A 19916-nucleotide genomic window follows, 5' to 3' on the forward strand; every position below is an offset into this window, starting at 1 on the left:
GTGGGGGCTGGGGTGTCACTTGCACACTAGAATTTTGAGCAATTTATAATCACCACGGGCTAAGACTATTTCTTGAGTTTGATACTCCTCGTAGTTTTAAAATACTTTTTAGCAGGAGTTTCTGGACACATACTACATGCCATGTTGTTTACTGACCCATAATCAAAATGCAGTGACCTTCTACCCTTTTTTTGCCCCTTGACCCATGCTGAATTCAATGCAGCCTTTATAAATTTGCAAATCCTTGGACGTGAAGGGGATTTGGTGAGGCTTTGTTCTGAAAGGATCCTAAAAGTTTGCATTTTTAATTAGACAAAGGTAAAGCAACAAACATTGGGAAATAAGATTCTCTCCTGCACATAGGTGATGGCTCTTAATTTCTACACTTAGGGAACTACATCCTAAAAAACATACCCCGCAAACTGAAAAGCAGTTGCAAAACGTAGGAGATCAGGAGGTTATGAATTGCACCAAATTAGCAATGTGGTACAAATCACTTCCATGACGTAAGGGATGGCCAGGCCACAATCTTCCGGCACTCCTCATCTCCAAGGACCGTGTGGATCCTGGTGACCCGGGGAGCGGGGAAAGCCAGCGATTTGATCTGGAGCTAAAGGCGCATTCCCTTATCTCCTTTGCTATCAGTCAGTTTAAAGGACACCGTAATTATGATGGTGATAAAACAATGCGCGCTTATGTGTGCTGAATAAATAAAGAATGTTTACAGCCCCAGAATGTTTCAATTCCAATTAAACGCTATCAAAGAAAAGCCCCTCTCCCTCCTTCCCTCCCTCCCTCCCTCCCTCCCTCCCTCCCTCTCCCCCCACGGCTCCCTATTTACCTTGTTGGTTGTAATATGGCCCTATGAAACAGACCGGCCTTCCCGCTCGCTGTTAAGGCCACATCGGGAGGAGGGGGAGAAGGGGGGTGTGAGACAACACGCACTCCCGGTCCCACAATTACTTGGGTCGCCTGCATCCTCTTTCTTTTTTTTTTTTTTTTTTAATTTGTTTATTTTTCAGTTGGCAAAGGCGTGATGATGCGGGGGGAAAAGGCACTTAAGGATCCCGCTCCAACCACCGGCCGAGGGAGTTGGGCTGAATTAATCCGGCGCCCCTGGGCACTGGAGGAGGGGGCTGCCCCCCCGGCTGCCGCCCCGCCGGGCCCGCGGAACGGGGTCTCCCCACCGCCCCTCTCCCCTCTGCGGCGGGGAACCCTGGAAACGGGAGCCCGAAAATGCACCCCGCTCACTAAGACACGAGGATCATTTCAAATATTCATTGTATCAGCAAATCTCATCATAATCAGATTAAAGCAAGGTTCGGGGGGGAATTGCCTGTGTGGCTGGGTGCGAAACACCGGCTGGACTACAAAGGAAGCAGAACATGGGTTCCTCTCCCCCGCCTTGGTCGCACGGGGGAAAAAAATGAAAAGCAGTCATTTTTGCGAGAAAGGGGCACTTTAAAAAGCTGTGGTTCTCCATTCCACCCTGGGTAGCACGTTCCTCTCGGAGGTTTCCTTTTAAACTTTAGGCTTAGTATTTCTATATGATGCTCTTATTGATTTGTTTGTTTTAAACTCCAGACAGAAAGGATTCCCACTGCGGAATACACCGAGGTAGATTTTCTTCACGCCAGTTTGCTTTTAGCGTATCTCAGCTGAGAGAACAGCTTTTCTACATTCAAGCTTTAAAATGTATATTTCATTGAGTTGTCCGGGGTGAAATGTTTATATCCATTTTGTGGAAGTGAGTGAGGAACTGGGTGCGTTTTCAAGTCTGCTAGATAGACGCAGGCCCTTACCCTTTTGAAAGTTTAGACCTCCAATACCCTCCATTCTACTGGCAGAATTAGGATGGACTTGGAGGGTCCTAAACGTGACCATTCACTAAGGCGGGGGGCTACAGCTTGCAACAACGTGCTCGGCAACTTAATCTTACGGTAAAAAGAGCAGAGAGCGAAAAAGAATGGAATACAAACTCTCCCGACATTTGTAGTCGCTTCCAAGGTGGACCGTGCATTTTACAGCTGATGGAAACGTGTGTGTTTTGGAGCAAAAAGGAGAGAAGGTAAGTGTTTGTCCTTGTATCCGCCAGTTCGGGTAGAAACAATGAAAGAACAAAGGGGACCACTTCTCCGTGTGAACATTCCACATTTCCCTCCTCCGTTTGAGTCTTGTTGCGAAGGGCTGGCGGGGGGACTTGCTTAAACTTTACCTTGGAGGCTGTGCGGCGGCGGGGGTGCAAGGGACGGGCGGGAAGTTGCGGAGCAATTTAAATAACCCCCCGTTTACCGCCGGAGACCGCCGCAGCGGCGGTGCCCGCTGCCAGCAGAAGTTGCCGATTTCATGGCTCTGAACTCACCGGAGAGTCCCCGCGACGGCGAGCCGCGGCCGGTGGGAGCGGGAGCGGGGCCGCCCCCGAGCCGGGACCTTTGTGCGCGGGGTCTGCCCCGAGCCACGGCGGGCGCCTTGACCCGTGCTGCCGGGAAGGACGGATCCCCCTGGTAACTGGCGAGGCGGCGAGGGAGGAAGCGGAGGTTAGGAGGCGGGGGGAGAGGGAGAGGAAAAAAATCTGCAATTATTTGCAAATCAAATAAATTGCATCAAAGAGCAAAGAGCGGGTGGGGGTGGGGTTGTGTGCAAACAAACATCGCCGGCGCTCCGCTCCGCGGAGGGCTCGGCGCGGCGGGCGCGCCGCCTCGCCGCGAACCGTTACAAAGGGCGGCGGGCAGGGCCGGGCCGGGCCCCGTCCCGTCCCCCAGGAGCGCCGGTAGCCCGGCCCCGCCGCCCGCCGGAGGCACACACGCTCCGTGTTTACAGCCGGGGCGGGCGGCGGCCCCAACTTGCTGTGAGGGAAGCGCAGGGCGCTGCGGGGCCGGGCCGGGCCGGGCCGGGCCGTGTGGCGGCAGCGGGGCCCGCCCGCCCGCTGAGGCGCCGCCCGCCATTGGCGCGGGCGCGGGGGCTCTCGGCCGCTGACCTTTCACCCCTCCCCCGCGCCCGCCGCTTCCTTTGCCGCCCGACCACTTTCCTACCCACAACTCCCCGCGCCGGCCGCGCTCGTGCCGCGCTCGAGCCTCCGGCCCCCCCCCCCCCCCCCCCCGCCATCCCGGGACAAGCCGGGAGCGGCGGCGCCTCGAGGAGCGCCCAGCACCGGGGGGAGGGGGGGTCGAGGTGTCCCTGTGGCGGCGGCGGCGGTAACGGCCCGGTGGGGGCGGGGAGAGGCTGTGGCGGGCCCGGCCGCGTTTGAACGGGGCGTGAGGCGCACCGAAGGGCTGGCTTAACCCCGCAGAAGGTGGCGGGGGCCGGGGGGAGGGCGGCTGCGGGGGAATCCCCTCAGTGGCCGTCACGTGCGGCGCGGGCACCGAGACCCGCAGGACGCGCGTGGGAGCGGGGAGGAGGGAAGGGCTCCCGGGGGGCGCGGGGCAGGAAGAGCGTTCGCTGGGGCTTCGGGGAGGGGGGAGCCCTTACCGGCTGAGGGGCGAGGCCCCGACCTGCCCGGGCTTGGGGGGAAGGCAGGGCGCCGGGAGGAGGATTTGCCTGTTGAATGTTACTGGTAGACGTTAATCTCGTGTTTTAAAGTACCTTGTCAGTGGCTTTAAGGAAATCAAACGTGACATTAATCAAATCACACAAATGTAAACATTTATAAGTTAAATCCTAATATTATGCAATTATTTAAATCAAGCCGTGGTTTTTCCTCAGTGTCGTGTTGTAGCTCCCACTCTCAAACATGCTTTGAGTTTCCCGCTGGATCCTGGTGTCTTGTTTTCCGCTGTACAGTGTTTTTAACGTGGTGGCGAGAAACACGCCATTCTGCCGGACTTCGGATCGCAGGCGGCAAAGTAGGCAGCGCTATAGTTTAAATATCACTCCGTCTCCGAACCAAACCCATCAAGATTAGAAAGCAGTACGCTTTGCGTACATCTGAGGACGAAGCCCTCAAATAATACCTTGCGTTGGTACCGTGCTGTTTTTTTTTTCCCCCGTGGGTGTGTGAGGCGGGTGATCCCGTGTGGAAACTCGAGAGGCAGGCTCTGGTGACTGAAACACGGAGAAGTGCCTTTGCAGCCCCGGTGGGATTTTGGGCGAAGCGACACGTGAAAGACCCGCTAGCTGCGAGCGGGGGATGAGGGACCGCAGGAGGGCGGGAGCGCGGTGCCCGGCGCTGGGGTCGGCGGGGCTGAGGGCCGCGGGCGCGCTCGGCGAGGCTGGCAGCAGGTCGAAGGCGCTGAGGCGGGTGGGGGCGAGGGAACGGGGCGGGAGGGCTCACGGACGCAGCTCCGGGCCGGCTCGGGAGGCCCGCCGTGAGCAGGTAGGCTTCGAGGGCAGGCCGCGGGCATGCCACGAGGGCGAGTCTAGGGAAAGGCAATGGTGGCGAGCGACCCTGCGAAGCGGCCAGCGCTGCGGGCAGCTGGCCGCTCCCCGTCTTCGTCCTCCCGGTCTTTCCCGTTCCCCTCTCCCGGCGGCTTCTGTGGCGGAGAAAAGGGGACTTGGGGGTCAGGGAGGAGAACAAAGCTGGGCCGTCTTTTGTGTGCAGCACCGTCCCCTGAAGGGAAGAGGCGAGCACTGCAGCGCCCGGGTCGGGGCGCGTCTGTAGTGCTGCCTCCTCTCCTGCTGGTAGTGCTCATGGCATGCGAGGGGACGGGGCCGCTGGCAGGAGGTCAGGGCAGCCAGCGGAGGGGCGAGGGCTCCCATAGACCGGCCTGCCCGCACCGCCGAGCCCGGGAGAGGCTCGGGAGCGAGGCTGGCGGCGGGCCAGCCGGGCAGCCCCACTCGCCCTCCGGCAGGCTTCGCGCCGGGGGCGGGAGATCCCGGGGGTGAGCGGCTGAGAGTAAAACCCGTGGGCGCCCTCGGCAGCGCGGCGCTGAACTGGCAGGCGTGCCGGGGGGATTTCAAGGGTGAGCGAGGGTCTCCCGTCAGCGGGGCGGGCTCCGGGCAGGCTGCCGTAGGTAACATGGAGGGGCCGTGTCGGCCAGGCAGCGAGCGGGGCGGGAGCCCGCCGGCGGCGGCCCGCGCTCCCCGGGAGAGCGGCGTGCGAGGCCGCAGGAAGCGGTGGGAGCGGGGCCGGGCCCGGAGGAAGCGCGGCCGGGGCTCCCTCTCCTCTGGGCGCTCCCCATTGTTCCCCGGCCGCCTCCTTCGCGCCGCTTTCCGCCGGCGAGGCTCGCCCGGCCGGAGCGAGGGAAGGAGAAGAGCTCCTGCCGAGCGGCTCCGCTCGCCCCGCCGCCGCCGGGACCCCCGCACGCCGGTGTGCTCGCAGGCAGGGGCTCGGGGGTTCCGGCAGGAAAACGGGTACATAAGTAAGAGGAGTCTTTAGAAGTGCCATCCACTGAGGGAGCGTCTGTGGGGCTGTAGCTCACGTGTTACTTGAAAGGTAAAAAACACCCACTGCCGCAGTGGATTTGTACATGAAGTAACATCTGTTTGTGGGCGGATTTGAGAGCAGGGCTTCTTAAAGAAATCGGGAGAAACTGCGCCGAACCACTGGATTTGGAATAATAAATGTAGCCAAAGAGAATTTTGGCAGGAACTGGTCTTAATGGTCTGTTCATAAAAATGAAGATTAATCTTATCCTGTTTTTCATATAAGCACCGTGATGTCTGGATTTTTTTTTCCCCCCAAGTGATTGTTTTATGTTGGTTTGAGATTTTTAAAGATTTGTTTTATAGGAAAAGTGTTTGTTGTCCTTTTTTTTTCCCCCTGAAAATAATTAGAAATTAAATTCTTTTGGTACGCCATTTCAGACCTGAACTTTCTCATGTATTTACATAGGGGAAGAATTGACTAACTTGATGTTCAAGAAAATTTCCAACAAGTGCCCTTGATCTTCTAAGGGAAAAAATATGTCTTTGCACGTTGTTTCTGGAAGATTAAATTAAAACGGGTGGGGGCTCATATTTGTGATGAGGAAAGAATTTCTAGAGAGCTAGTTATTTTAAGAAAATCCTTTATAGGAGAACTGTGATTATTTTTAGCAAGTTATCTCCGAGTGCATGAAAATTTATTTTAAAAGATTAGAAGTGATGTCTAGATTTTTTTTTTAATTAAATACATCGCCAAGAAATGAATGTTTTGCATTGATCATGAGCAGCAAGTGAAAGAAGTTAAAGGATGGTGTTTATGGATGTCACCTAGCTGAAAATAATTCTGAAGTGACTTTCCTCCCCCCACACACACTTGGGAAGTTGCATGCTTGCAGTCATTGTTTAAGATAATACAGTTTGGGACTTCTCTTTCACTCTTTGTAAACTTGCAGGCTTTTGTGGGACTCCTCCAAATAAAAGCTCAATTCAGTTTAAATGGTAAAAAGCATCCATGTTATTCGAAAGCTGAAGATGCAAGTAATATTAATAGGAAATGCTTGGTAATATCTACAGGCATTAACTTTAAGATCGAGGAAAGAAAGATTGTTTTGTTTTGTTTTGTTTTACTTCTCCTACTTGAGTATTCCGGAGATGCATTTACTCTTGATTGCTGCTTGGCAATTTTCAAAAGGTAACTACAAATTTAGAAAGCGTCATTCAAAAGGACATTTAATGCTCTTGTATTTACTAAAACAATATATCGCTATTTGAAAACTATCTTATTGAAAAGGAAGATTAAAAAAAATAGTCAGGGAGAGAGACTGTTTGTTGCCATTATTCATTGCTCTTTATTTTGTATTTGTGCGGAATGTGTTGACATATTTCATATATTAAGTTTTTTTCACAAAGGAGCATTGTTGTTACTTTTAATTGGGAAGTACCACGATATAAAAATTACCCACATTCCCGACTCTGAAGTACCATAGCAAGATTGACAAAAAGTGATCCGAGGCTTGCGCGCTTAATTCACCAGGAATGTTAAGCTTCCCAGATACACCCTATGTGGTCAAGTTAGACTTTCGCTCTTAGACAGTTTTTAATGGTCAAAATCGTACCGAGAGGAAATGTATCTATGTGTATATATATGTGGAATTGAAATTAGATGGTAACTAGCAGTGGGAATGGAGCTCACTGATCGAAAGACTTTTTTTTATTGCATTTGGCAACCTCTTTCTTTCAGAGACACAATACAATTAATTAACATATTCTGGGGCGTGTTTTTGAGATTGGGAAGTGGTGGCCCCTTGTTGAGAAGAAAACACTTTAAATAAAAAAGTAACATTGTTTTGTCCAAATGGTACTGGGAAAAGCAGAGTAGTATTGCTTATACAGCCCACGGATGCGGTTGATTTACTCCAATTTGCTTTAGCATATAACAAACCAGCTTTTCCTTTCCCACGCCTATATTAGATATATGTGTTTTGTTTATACAAATCCATCTAAAATAGGTCTGCATTTAAGATATTTGATGGGAAATTCAGCATGTCGTTTCTCCTATTTAATATGTAGTACAGATACCATTCCTAAATTGAAATCAAATAAATGTGACCTGTGACACAATGCAGTATCACACTGCTGATTGCAACACAACAAACATGGAAAAATGCTGTTAATTTATATGGAACGTTAATTGAGAAAATCCAACATAGAGATATGCCTATAGAAGAAAAGTAATCTGAGGCTTGGTTTTGGAGTGATGCTATGTAAATGTATTTAATAAAAATCCAATTAATTAATACATACCTCATAAAAATCCAAACTTTGGAATGAAGTATTCTTCTTTGAAGAAAAGCCGTGCGTTATGTTTAAGTTGCATATTATCTAAATTCTAGAGTTTACTAACCAAGCTTTTCAGGGCTTAGTACAGCATTAATATTCAATATGGTTTGCTAGAAGTTTATTTCAGGTTCCTTTGTATCATACTGTAATTATCATTACTTTGACTTGACTCATATAAAAATGTGGTTAACATTTAAATGCCTTTTTAATGTAGAGAATTATAAATTAACTGTCACGTTTAAATCTTTAACTTCTATCATTTAGGGAATGTTAAATCTTTAAAAGGAAATAATCACTGCGCTTAAAAACATCCTGTGCTAGGATTCCTTTATTTAGAATTTTGGTTTAAGATTGTTCATTCAAAGAAAATCCCTTGTTTCATGTTTACTGTAAACCTCAGTCTGAAATTAACATTTAAATGCCAACATTAGTAACAGAAGCAGTACTTGAAAACCACCAATTTTATCCATTGCTGCTAGTTAAGTGGAATTTACCAAAGTCTCCAAAGGTGATAATACAATTAAAAGCAAGAAAATGAATACAATAGTTGGTGGAATTACTTCCCCCTTTCTTTGCAGTGTAAAGAATTACAAAATTTGTAATTACGTTCGCACAAAAGAGAATAGCCCAACATATGAAGAGGCATGATGTCCAGGAGATGCACTGACATGACCTTTGATGCTGCTACCTGTACTTGCATAACATGTAAATATATAGCATGCAAACTCCCGATCAAGAAGTGGCTACATGTTAAATGTTGAAACTTTTTAATTATTCAGTACATTGCATTTGGATAGCTGTTAAATACAGGTTTGAGCAGTATATTAAAGAACAGGAGGAAGAAGAAAACTCTACTCTTTCTTAGTATAATTTAAGAGTAAGCATGTAAAGATACATTAACTTTTTTAATATGAGTTCTGTAGACATGCTATATCCTTCATAATTGAACATGGATAGAAATAATTTGTTGGATCTAAGGCAAACTGCCATTTAAAACACACTGTGTGCAAAGGTCAACACACAAGAGTCGCATTTTATTTTGCGTAAAGTGACCATTTTGCTGCTGCCTTCCCAGAAATGAAGCAAATACCCACGATTAGAATGTATTTCAGTGAAGACTGTGAATGATTTAAACCCACATAAACAAAAGGCAGACAAGCATCAATGTATTTTGAATGGATAATCGGGAGATGTATTATTCTACCTATTGACTATCACTAAGTTATTGCAATTTTCCTGTTTTCAGTTGCATCTGTTTAGCTGCAGCATGTATCCTTTTGCACATAGGTAAAGATCAAAGCTTTCTCAACAAAGACCCAATCTGAAAATGGAGTAAAAATCGCTATGAGAAATTTGCTTTCTGGGAAGAAATGAGTTTCCCCACTCTACAGCTCCAAGTCCCAATATTAATTAATGTTTTCTAACATAGTATGCATTTTATATAAAGTCTATGCTTTTTCTGTTATTCCTGAAAGACTGTTGTGATGATTATATCCAACTGGTAATGCGGTTTTGTAAATGAAAGACTTTTTCTTGTTCAATGCTTTGTTTTATTCACTAAACTTACAATATGATTTTGCAAGTTTTAGGAAAAAAAAGTGAAATTTAGAGCAACTATTAAAAAATCTTAGCATTATTGTTGGAACTGATGAATTGGTAGTAAACATTTAAGGTGAATATCTCTTTATTTTTGTTAATGAAGCTAAAGTGTTATGTGCTGATGTATGTTAACATTTTCTTGGGGAATTCCTTAAACTTTTAAAAACAATTCACATTTGGAGTGTGTAATTTTCTTTCACTTATGCATCCACTGTATTTGAAAAAGTATCTAAACTCTAAAAAAATATGAAAACATATAATCTTCTTGTATGTTTCTTATAATCTAACTTGTTCAGCCTCTAGGTTTTGTAGGTTCCTTTTAAGAGAATTGGATTTTCTCCTTGCATTTAGATTAACAATGAAATTATTCATTCTTACTCACTGAATTATATTCCTCTCTAATTATTTTAATCTCTTATATATCACTCTAAGAAGGACAGGCTTCTTTTTTTAAAAAGAAAATTGGCCTTCTGTGTCATGTCAGTGCTTATTAAATACTACAATCATAAGAACATATATGCTACAAGATTTTATGTTCTGATTCCATAGCTGTTACAGGCTTAGTGCTTGCAGTATTTATCTAGTGGTAATGCATTTCTTTTCCTATTTTGCATTTCAAAGGTCTTCTCTAAATGATTGTTTTACAGAACTATCAAGAGGTTATCTAAATTTTTCCATCAAATATTACACAATACCATAAGGTGGTAGTCATGAAGTTCCTTTTGGTCCATGTACATTCTTTCTATAGAAAGAATTAAACAGAAATCCATAAAAAAGACAACAAATGTTTCATTAAATAATTGAATGTATTAGGCTTGACTGAATTTTGACCAAAGCAAAATTTCAGGCTGTTCAGTACTGAGCTGGTGTGTTACATGGTATGAGATTAAAATATTTTTATTTGAAAACTATACAGTAGTTTTTTCACTAATACACTCTTGTTGCCATGGCGTGGCTTTAATCAAGTTGTTACAAAGTGATTAATTTTTTTCTTTGGTGATGCTTCTTTGTAAAACTAAAAATGGAGCCTTATAATAGCTAACATTAAAAAAAAAAAAAAAAAAAAAGACAGACCCGGGAATTGTACTAGTTGCTTTTCAAAGAAGAAATTGCAGGAAGACCTTGTCAATTAATTAAAAAAAAAAAAAAAAGGCTGTGAGAAAAATTTAGAATTGTTTGGTTTTTTTTTACTAAAAGTTATACTAAAGTTTTACTAAATGTAGAAATTTGTCCAACAAATTAAAATATATTTAATATATTTTCATTTTAAAAGGATATTTATTTTAATTTACCTGTCAGGGAAATAAAGGACAGATTTGCTGCTGTACCGTGATATTTTTTTTTTTGTTGTCAGGGTTAACAGAATCGTTGAGAATGCTTTTTAAATTAGATGTCATTTTCTTGACAAGAATGAAGAAGGGCTGGGGCACTGTATCTATCAGCTTCAAATAATTTGCGTTTTTTAAAACACCAGCATATATTAATTGCTTTATTTCCTTACAAAGTAATTGCTTGCACCTGCAATTTTCAGGGTATTTTTATAAGCTTTAAAAGTAATAAAAATAGTGTTGTAAGTATGTTTTAGAACATAAATAGTTTTATGTTCAAATTTGTGTTCTTCAGTGTTGAGACAGGACATTTGGGTGTGGGATGGGGTTTTTCTGAGAGCAATCACTGAATGATTTTACAGAAACTGAAACGTACTACATTCCAGCCCCACCCCCATTTTTTACATATGCCTTAAAAATTTCTAAACTCTCAAGGATATTGGAACATACATTTACAGAGAAATGTTTAGAATGTGTCTCAAATGGCTGCGTTAACCGCATGTTTAGCTGGGCCCTTCATCTAGGAAGCTACCTTCATCATTCCTTTTTCACCCGCCCTGCCTTCTTCCTCTATCTAAATAATTTCACTTAAAACTTTCACGGAGGGAAAAGAGCTTGACCCAAGATATCCTGCGTACAAACTGGAGACTCAGATGTCTCTAGAAGGAGAGAGTTGTGCACATCCCACCTCTTCCTTCCATGTAGCAGTTCGTCATGCTCCCATACACAAGTGCAGATGTTTTATTAGTTAACAATGTATAAAATATAACCCGCATAAATATGCGTCTAGGTAGTGACGTGTCCAGGAATGTACATAATTCAGTAGTGATTTGTACAGATACCGAATCAACTAAGCTGGCCTTGCAAAATCATCATGAAAAATAGTGTCCATGCACAAATTCTGCTTCTCCGCCATTTAGCATGATAATGAAGATAGAGCAATGATATCTTCCTTGCCCAACACTAAATAAATAAATAAATAAATAAATGCTGGCCCTGGGGCAAGCGAGTGAGCAGAATTTTGCAAGGCTGCATTTAATTTCTCTGTGCTCCTAACAATCACCACAATTAGTTCCTTCTGCTACAGGCATACCTGCTCACAATGGAGAATTGAATAGCCTGAGATTTTCCTCTCTGCTGACCACCTCAGCTCTCTCTCCCCCCAGGTTTTCTCCCCGCCCCCCCCCCCCCCTTTTTCCCGCTTTAATTAAAAGAGACAAGAGAACTATAATTGTTTTACTAAAAAACCCGCAAACGCCCAACTTCCAGAAAGGCATATCCACCTCTAAGTAAAAGTAGAGGACAGCTGTGTTGAAGAACATGTTTGGTTTTGTGTCGCTGTGGCCTCCCTGGTTTCTCTATTTGTCATACCACTTTCGCCGCTGTGGCAGCAATAGCCACGCAGCGCTGCATCCGCACGAGGAGTTTTGGGGGAGAAGAGCGAGCAGGATTAATAATGCATTAGTTTTGCAGCCCCATCGAAGGGAAAATAAACAAAATAGTAAAAGTTGCGGCGAGGGCAGGGAAGCGGCGTAATAGTGAGAACGCATTAGTCCTGCAGGCACACCGAGGGGATATAAACAGGATAATAAAAGTTGGGAGCGGGAATGCATTAGTCCAGCAGTCACATCAGGGGGAAAATAAACAAGATAGTAAAAATGTTTTCTGCGGGGCGGGAGGGGAGGGCGGGAATGGGGCGAGTCCTCCAGCCTTCCTGAAGGGGGCATGAGCAGAGTGACATCGCGGGTGGGAGCGGGGCGCATGTCTGCCACCTCCCCCGCCCCCCCACACACCGAGGGGAGGGGGGCAGCAATAAGCCCGTCTAACGCTCGCCCGGGCGGGGAAGGGAGGCGGTTTCGCACGGGCTGTCCCGAAGCGCGCTGAGCGGCCCGGCCGGCGGCCCCGGCGGGAGGTGGCGGCGCGGAGCGCGTTAGGGTTAGGCCGGCCGGGGGGGTCGAGATGGCTCGCCCGGGGGACGGAGAGTGGCAGCACGCCGAGGTGGGTGCCCGAGCGGGGACGGCGCGGCTAGCAGGCCGGGGCGGCGGGCGCGCTCGGCGGGCCGGGCCGGGCCGGGCCGGGCCATCAGGTGCCCGGCAGAGCCGGCTCTTCCGGCCCGCGCGGAGGCGAGGCGAGGGGCGGGCGGGCGGTCCTGGCGGGGCGCCGCTCGCTCGCGCACGCTCTCTCGGCGCGGCGGTTGGAGCCGTTGGGCGGGTGGGGGGCGCGCGCTCCGCCGCGGCTCACGTTCCCTGGGCGGCTCGTGAACCATCGCGAGGAGGCCCAGGCCGAGGCCTTCCCGGCGGGGGCGCGCAGTGCGCCTGCGCGCAGGCCCCGCTTGCTTGCCTGTCTGCCTGCTGTGTGGTGTCCTCCTCAGTGTACCGCCGCCGGGCTGCCCTTGCCTGCTTGCGTGACTGATACAGCCTGGCCGGTTGGTCGGGCGGGGGCGAGAAGAGGCTCTCAGCCAGCGGTCATGGGCCCTAAATCATTGCCGTGGCGGCGGTGGCGGCGGCGGCGGCTGAGTGACTGAGGGGAGACACCGCCGGGGGAGGGGGCAGGCAGGGGGTGAAGCGTGTGTGTGCGTGTGTGTTGTTGACGACGGTGTTTTTAACCCTTAGATGGTCTCTAGCGAGCCGTTGCTGCTGCCTGTGTCACTGGAGGGCGAGTTCTCCAATAGCATGAAGGAGATGATCGGCGGCTGCTGCGTGTGCTCCGACGAGAGGGGCTGGGCCGAGAACCCGCTTGTCTACTGCGACGGGCACGGCTGCAATGTCGCAGTGCATCAAGGTGAGTAGGCAGGCGAGTGCCAGCGCACCCGCTCTGGCCTCCAGCCTCGCTACTTCCTTCTTGATGCTCCCTGTCCTCTTCCCTTGGGCCTGCTTCCTCCCTCTTGCCCCCCCTTGGCCTTTTTTCTACCCTTCTTCTCTCCCTCCCCACTCCCAGCTCCTCCTTGTCACCCATGAAGCCTATTTCCCTGTTTCTAGGGCCACGTGCTTTCTGGTCTGACCTGTCCTGTCATCCTCTATCCTTCCAGTCTGTCTGTCTTTTCCCTCACGTGAGACTTCCTCTATTATGACTTCCTATATTATGGCTATGAGGAAAGAAGAACCCCCCTTCCAGGTTTTTTTCCCTTGCTCCTCCTCTTGTACCTCTTCAGTGCTGATGCTTCCCAGTCCGCCTTTGCACCCTGTTAACAACCTCAGCTGCAGCAATCCAAAGACTACCTAAAACTCCTTTCCTTCTCTGTGGAACTTCTTACTAATCTCTGTTCTGGCAATTGTTGCTGTATTTCTTTATTCCTATACTCGATGCCTGTTGTTCCTGCCTTTCCCAAGTTAGAAAAAATTATTTGAGGGGCAGCCAGTAGACGAGGAGGGTTTAGGACTGGAAGGGAGCGGTGTGTAGGAAAGAGTTAGCTATCATGTGATTTCTTCCTCTGCCTGCCTTTCCTTGAATGTCATTTGGCTGATGTTTCCTGGTAGATGAAAAGACTTCCTGTTGTGGATCTGCAGGGGGAGGGTGCTTGTCGGAATGGCTGATGCTGGATTTGTTTGGATTAGTGGAGGCTGGTTGGTTGGTTTCCAGCTCAGCTCAGGAGCTGGCATGTTCCCTCTATGTGTGATTGTTTTGTTTCTGTCAGTGGGTTGACCCTTCTTGGGAGAGCAGAGGGAGAGACTGGATTCTGCTGCTTACATTGTAAGAAAGGAAGTTATGATGACTTTTGGTTTATAGTAGCAGAAATAAGGAATAAGATGGTAGTTTCTCCGTATCAACTCCCAAGCAGTCGTATCAACTCCCTGGCTTGCTCTTTGATGGTGAACAAATTGGAGGAGACAGAAAAACCTAAATCTAGTTCATTAGTCTGAATGCCTAGCGCATGTGAAAATACTACTAATGTGTGTTTCATGCTTTATCGTAAATTGTGTTGAAGATGATATAGTAACAGCTTGTTTCAGGTATATGCTCCTTTTTAAACTGACAAGAAATAATGCGAAATAGTAATAATTTAAGGAGATCTGTAAAAGAACTCAGTTATTCTTCTTAGTGTTGGATTGAACGCAGAGGGGAGCTGACAGGATCTGTGAAATTAGTCTGGTTTTGAATCAGTTTTCTGTTGTCTTAAGAGCTGAGTAACGTTAACCAGTAACTTAACTCTGCTTTTGTGGAATCTGAGAGTCATGAAGAAGAACACTAAAACATGAATACTTTTAGAAGTCGTACCTAAACCAGCTATTACTTTTGTATTTTCTTGGGCATCTTTCTTTGCATCTAGAGCCTTGCTGATATTTTCAGTGAAAGAATTTGACTATAGCAATAGCTGAAATAGTGGGAACAACAGAAGTCTATTTTAGGAAGTATTCCTAATATAGAGGCACACTTCAGTAAATTGGGTACAAGAATATTGAACTTATTTGTTTTTTTAAGGTGGGGTCCAAATCTGAATTTGAATCTGGCAGGAAGTGTGCAAAGTGCTGCTGCTTCTAAATCCAGATGCTGTTGTAGAGGTCTTAAGAAAAGAAGAATTGTATGTTTTGTTTCACTGTATCATTGATGTTTTATGTTTTGGATTTGATGCGTCATGTGAAGGTGGTAGAGGAAGCGTGTCCACTCTTTTTGGAGTCTTACTGTAATAAAAGCAGTAGTCCTCATGGTTGAAGCTGGTAATCCTTATTTGAAGTTCAGACAGCAGTATTACCCAGGAGACTTTATTAACTGCATTTTTGTTATTATAATTATTTTTAATTCAGAGGAAACTTCTTTTCAAGTGTTAAGCCATTGGCAAGTTGTGGAGGACAAAATCTCTTAATGTGTTTAAAGAAGCTTTGCATAGTAGTGGAAGTATAAACCAAAGGAAGTCCTGCAAGTCAATAAACAGTATCACAGTGTATCAGAGCACAAACCCGTGGTGGACTTTTTCAGGCTCGAGGTGTACTCTCTTACGTTTGCAGATGCAAGAGTACTTTGCTTCAACTTTGGTCTTTGCCCAACTCGTGTTGCCTTTAAATCTAATTGCCAGCCCTGTCTCTGAGTTGCGTTCTGTAATTAGTTTCTTACCCTGCGCTGTCTCTTGCTAATTTAAATGTGTGATTGCACATTTAAAGTCTCCCTCTTAATTTCTGAAGAGGAATTCAAAGTCCCCCTCATCTGTGGTTAATATAGATGCAACGAAAACAAGATGTTTTTTCTCATGTTAAAGAACGTTATTGTACAGTAGAAAGGGCTTATCAAGATAGTTAGGTCTGTCACTACTTGGATAATGTATTTGAAAATCTGACAACGAGTCTTAATATGACTCCATGTATGTATATAATAGGAAATGATTTCATTGACTTTCCTTTGTAGAAGGAAAGGTGTATTAGCCGACATTTTTTATACTACTATTGCATTACTGCTTTTTTTTTTTCTTCTTCAGGCTAGCACAAGACCAATAATATTTTTGTATATATACTAGAAGATACTAATTTAATCTCAGCTTTCCTGTTAACTATTAATTTATCATATATATTTTTTTTTCCTAGTTACACACTTAAACCAGATCTTCTTATTTAAGTAACATATGATTGTTGGAAATCAAGATATTTAAAAATATGATGTCAGATTCAGGGTTATATTTTTGAGGAAAATGTTTGGCTTTTCGATTGTTTGTAATTAGTTGTTAAACCCATGCAGACATTAGAATATACTCACAGCACTTGTGTTCTTGTATTTTCATTCCCTCAGCAGTTCTTAAAGTTTCTTGATCTGTGCATTTCAAACATGAACAGTACTGCCAAATTACTAACTCTTTTTCTGTGGAATTTCTTCTCAAACTCCTGTTTTTTTTTAATATACTATAAAAATATAGATGACAGTCTTGCAGAGAAATCTGCATGTCTCAAATTCTCTTTCCTAAGGACTTATGTTGTAGCCTGGCTATCGTTGCAACCGATCCTAGCCCTGATGGTCAGTTTAGTTTGTATTTACAGCCCCATATGAATTTTCAGGGGGGGGGGAAGCAAACTTTGTGTCTTTGTTCTGTTTATTATGGATTTCCTACTTAAGACCAGTTTACTCATAAAGAGTAAGAGAACTTGATTATAACTAAGTGTATGAATGTCTTATGACAAACTCAGATTTGTTAGTTGCTTTTATTTTTCTGTTAAAAAAGACTTTACAGTAAATGGGGGTTTGTTATTGTGAAGTGTTTTATCTGTTTTGCTAGTAAATAAACATTGCTGCTTTTGAATGGTTATACTACTTTTCAAGCTAATCAGTATTTTTTTTTTTATTTAAGAAATTTATTTATCAATTTTTGCATAAATTTTTAAGTGGAAACTTGTACTTCATTTTGAGTACTATTGTGGTAGGATTTAATGTGCAATGTATAGATGTCAGTTTGACTTATGAAGATGTGAGATCAACTAATACTAAGCTTTTTTTATAACATTCATAGTAGTAGTACTGTAGTGCTGCTTATGTTTGCTGAAATATTTTGTCTTGTTCAAAACAGCTTGCTATGGAATTGTTCAAGTACCCACTGGACCTTGGTTTTGCAGGAAGTGTGAATCTCAGGAAAGAGCAGCCAGAGTGGTATGTGCTTTGTTTATTAAATAATGCTAGTTATAATGCTTGTGTGGATAATATTTACCCAGGTATCCCTGTACTAGTAGAAAATAGCTTAGCTTTCTGTCATAATTCCATCTAGATGCTATTGAGAAAGACCCGTTTTCTTCTTTTTGTTTTTTTAAGTGGAAATATGTAACTGTCTCTAAGTATTCTGACAATTTCTGTTGGGGGGAATGTGTGTGTTTGAGTTTTTTTTGGTGTTGGTTTTTGGTTTTTTTTTTTTTTTTAGTTTTTTTCCCAACTGTTTCAAAGATTATTTTCTTCTTATCTATAGTGTGGGTTTTGTGTAATTTTTTCAGTTTAATGCTTATATAGTTAGGTATGGGGAAGAAATCAAATCTGTGTCCAATTTTCTTTTACAGCAACTTTAGATTGCCAGTTGAAAGCTTCAGTCCAGGAACGCTTAAGCAATAAGTAGTGTTCTTAATTTCGGAATCTAATGCTTACTTGGAATGTGATACTTCTAACTGAGAAATATTTTCTTTCTCTGTCTTTTTAATTTTTTATGGTAAATATTGGGGATTCAGATAATCTTTCTGAGTAACAACAAAAAACCCCAACACTTTTTTTTTTCTTGATTACATTTTGGTTTTTTTTTGGTCAGATTTGTATGTTATTAGACCAAGCTGCATGGTACCAGGCATTTTTAGAAAAAGACAATCACCTTTCTCGCTACTTGGCACTTTTTAGTTTGTATCCAGCAAAAGATAGAGTATTTAGAAAGACTAAGGTGTTCCTTTCCTATCTAAAGACAAATGAAGAGCCTGAGATCAAATTTTCAGTTACTGTTGGTGATGGACAGAGTGTTTACATGAGCTGTTTGCTGTACCTATTTCCTTTTCTAATATAAAATACTACAGAAATGGTAGGATGATTTAATGTTCTGTGAATTTTTGGCACAGGACTGAAAAATCTTGTTCCTCTACTTTTTCCCAACTTGCCACTAATGTTTTCATAATGCCCTAGTAACCTAGACTTTGTTACTCTCTCCAAAGCAGACCTGTTGGTGGGAGCAAGAACGGATTGATTTCTATGTGCTCTCCAAATATTTGTCAACAGAAAATCTAAACTGCTGCCCTTTCTAAAGAAAGGCTGTTTCTTTCTTTTCCTGGGAAGACCATCAGCAATGTAAAGTTTTGAGAGTAGCATTTTTTAATGTTGCTGAGTTTGATATATACAGGTTGACAGCAAAGTTAAAAATATAGAGGGGGGGGGGGAAAGAGAGGTGGTGGCAGGAAGGAGGATTCTTCTGGTGCATAATAGGGAATTCTCATCAGGATTTAGGATATAGTTATTCCTGGCTTCACCTGACACAAGGAATGAAGGAGAATGGTACTGAGTTCTGAAATAAACAATGTCTCACTGCGTTCCGATAATTTATTGAGTTTACCAAAAAGAATAGCTTTAATAGGCATTATACTGCTTTTGGTGTTTGAAGTTAAGAAGGAATAGTGATGAACTTAACTGAATTCTCTGCCTGGTGTATTCTATTCTTGTTTCCACCTAACGGGGCCTGTTTATGGTACAGTTCAACAAGTTGAGTATTGATCTTGTTTCAAAAAAAAAAAATCTTTCCCATTTGTAATATAGCATAGGTTTAAATGGTTCTAAAGTGAAACTAATTGCATGTGAGGTGGAACGGATTGGTAACAGTTGAAGTTTTAACAACTACTTGTATGTTAGTGAGTTGGAAACATGGTGCCTGTCTCTGAAGTGTCTTAGAGAAGCCCTTAACATTAAAAAACTAAACTGAAGCTCTGACTTCAGTATGAAAACTGGAACTTTATTGTAACTAGTGTATCAGACTCAGAAGTTGTAATGCACTTACTTGCAAAAGCAGACCTCCTTATCATCACTGTAGGAGACTGAAGCTTAGTTTTTCTGTTGACGTTTTTGTCTAAAAACAAAACCAGAATTAACCGTATTACATTGAACATGCTTCTACTTACTTACTTGCTTTTAATCTTTAATAAGACCTGAGTCTTGCACTCAAGGCATATTTTTCCCTGCTGATGCTGTCTGCGTTGTGTGTTTTTGGCGTGGTGTTTTGTTTTGTTTTTTTTTTTTTTAAGCAGCAGTTACTGGGCAAATAAATCAAATTCTGGAAACCAGGGTTAATTGCTTGCTCTAAAGTTAGTCTTGCTTTAACAACTGAAAGAAATAGACTAACTCAGGAGCACAGCATGTAACTCAACTAGGTGGGTCACCCGAGAACTTTGCTTAACAGCAGGTTAGAGCAGTTGGCTTCCCACATACTTTCAGCTTTTCTACACTACTGTGTTCCCTTTCTTTTGTGTGCTGCCGCTAAGCTGCTACATATGGCTTGTCAGTGAAAGCGGTGGCTGTGTTTTTTTTTTTCCAGCCACCCAAGCCTCCTGGCTGGTTGACTTCTGCATTTTTGGTAGTGAGGTGGTAGCCAATGTCTTGGGTTTTGAATGATCAACTACTAGTTGGAAAGCACAGTTCCATACCTGACAAGCCATGCTGAGTCTTGGCTCTAGCAGGGTCATGTTTTTGTGTGTGAGAGAAACTGCGATTTTTGTAAACCTGAACTGTTTGGATAATGGACATATTGAGGCGTCTGGTAATTATTTGGCCTACCCTATGATCATGCATATGTAGTACATAATAAATAGAAGGTTGTAATCCCAGTATACACTTTTTACAATCACTGCGTAAGTTCTTAACTATTGCTTGAAAAGTCTTAGTTTTCCCTAAATCAGCTAATTTATCTTAGCTTGACCTATG

At 44.4% G+C, this 19916-nt stretch overlaps 1 protein-coding gene across 12 annotated transcripts in view; it reads left to right on the top strand.

Annotated features, from left to right (window-relative positions):
• Positions 1 to 12375: 12375 nt before the first annotated feature.
• MLLT10 (MLLT10 histone lysine methyltransferase DOT1L cofactor) overlaps positions 12376 to 19916 on the top strand; it is a 130559-nt gene continuing 123018 nt past the window's right edge. The window contains exons 1-3 of one of the 12 annotated variants that reach the window (XR_012672711.1): positions 12376 to 12566; positions 13181 to 13349; positions 17053 to 17132. Coding sequence is in view for 8 of the 12 variants with exons in the window: in XM_075143916.1 (XP_075000017.1) it covers positions 12528 to 12566; positions 13181 to 13349; positions 17053 to 17132 (288 nt within the window). In the remaining 4 variants the exon portion in view is untranslated. Of the gene's footprint in view, positions 12567 to 13180; positions 13350 to 17052; positions 17133 to 19916 lie in introns of those variants that run through there. The other 11 variants (XR_012672713.1, XM_075143916.1, XM_075143919.1 and 8 more) reach the window with 11 other exon arrangements.

Source organism: Calonectris borealis, chromosome 2 (assembly GCF_964195595.1).
Source record: "Calonectris borealis chromosome 2, bCalBor7.hap1.2, whole genome shotgun sequence".
In the NCBI taxonomy this organism is placed as follows: Eukaryota; Metazoa; Chordata; class Aves; order Procellariiformes; family Procellariidae; genus Calonectris; species Calonectris borealis.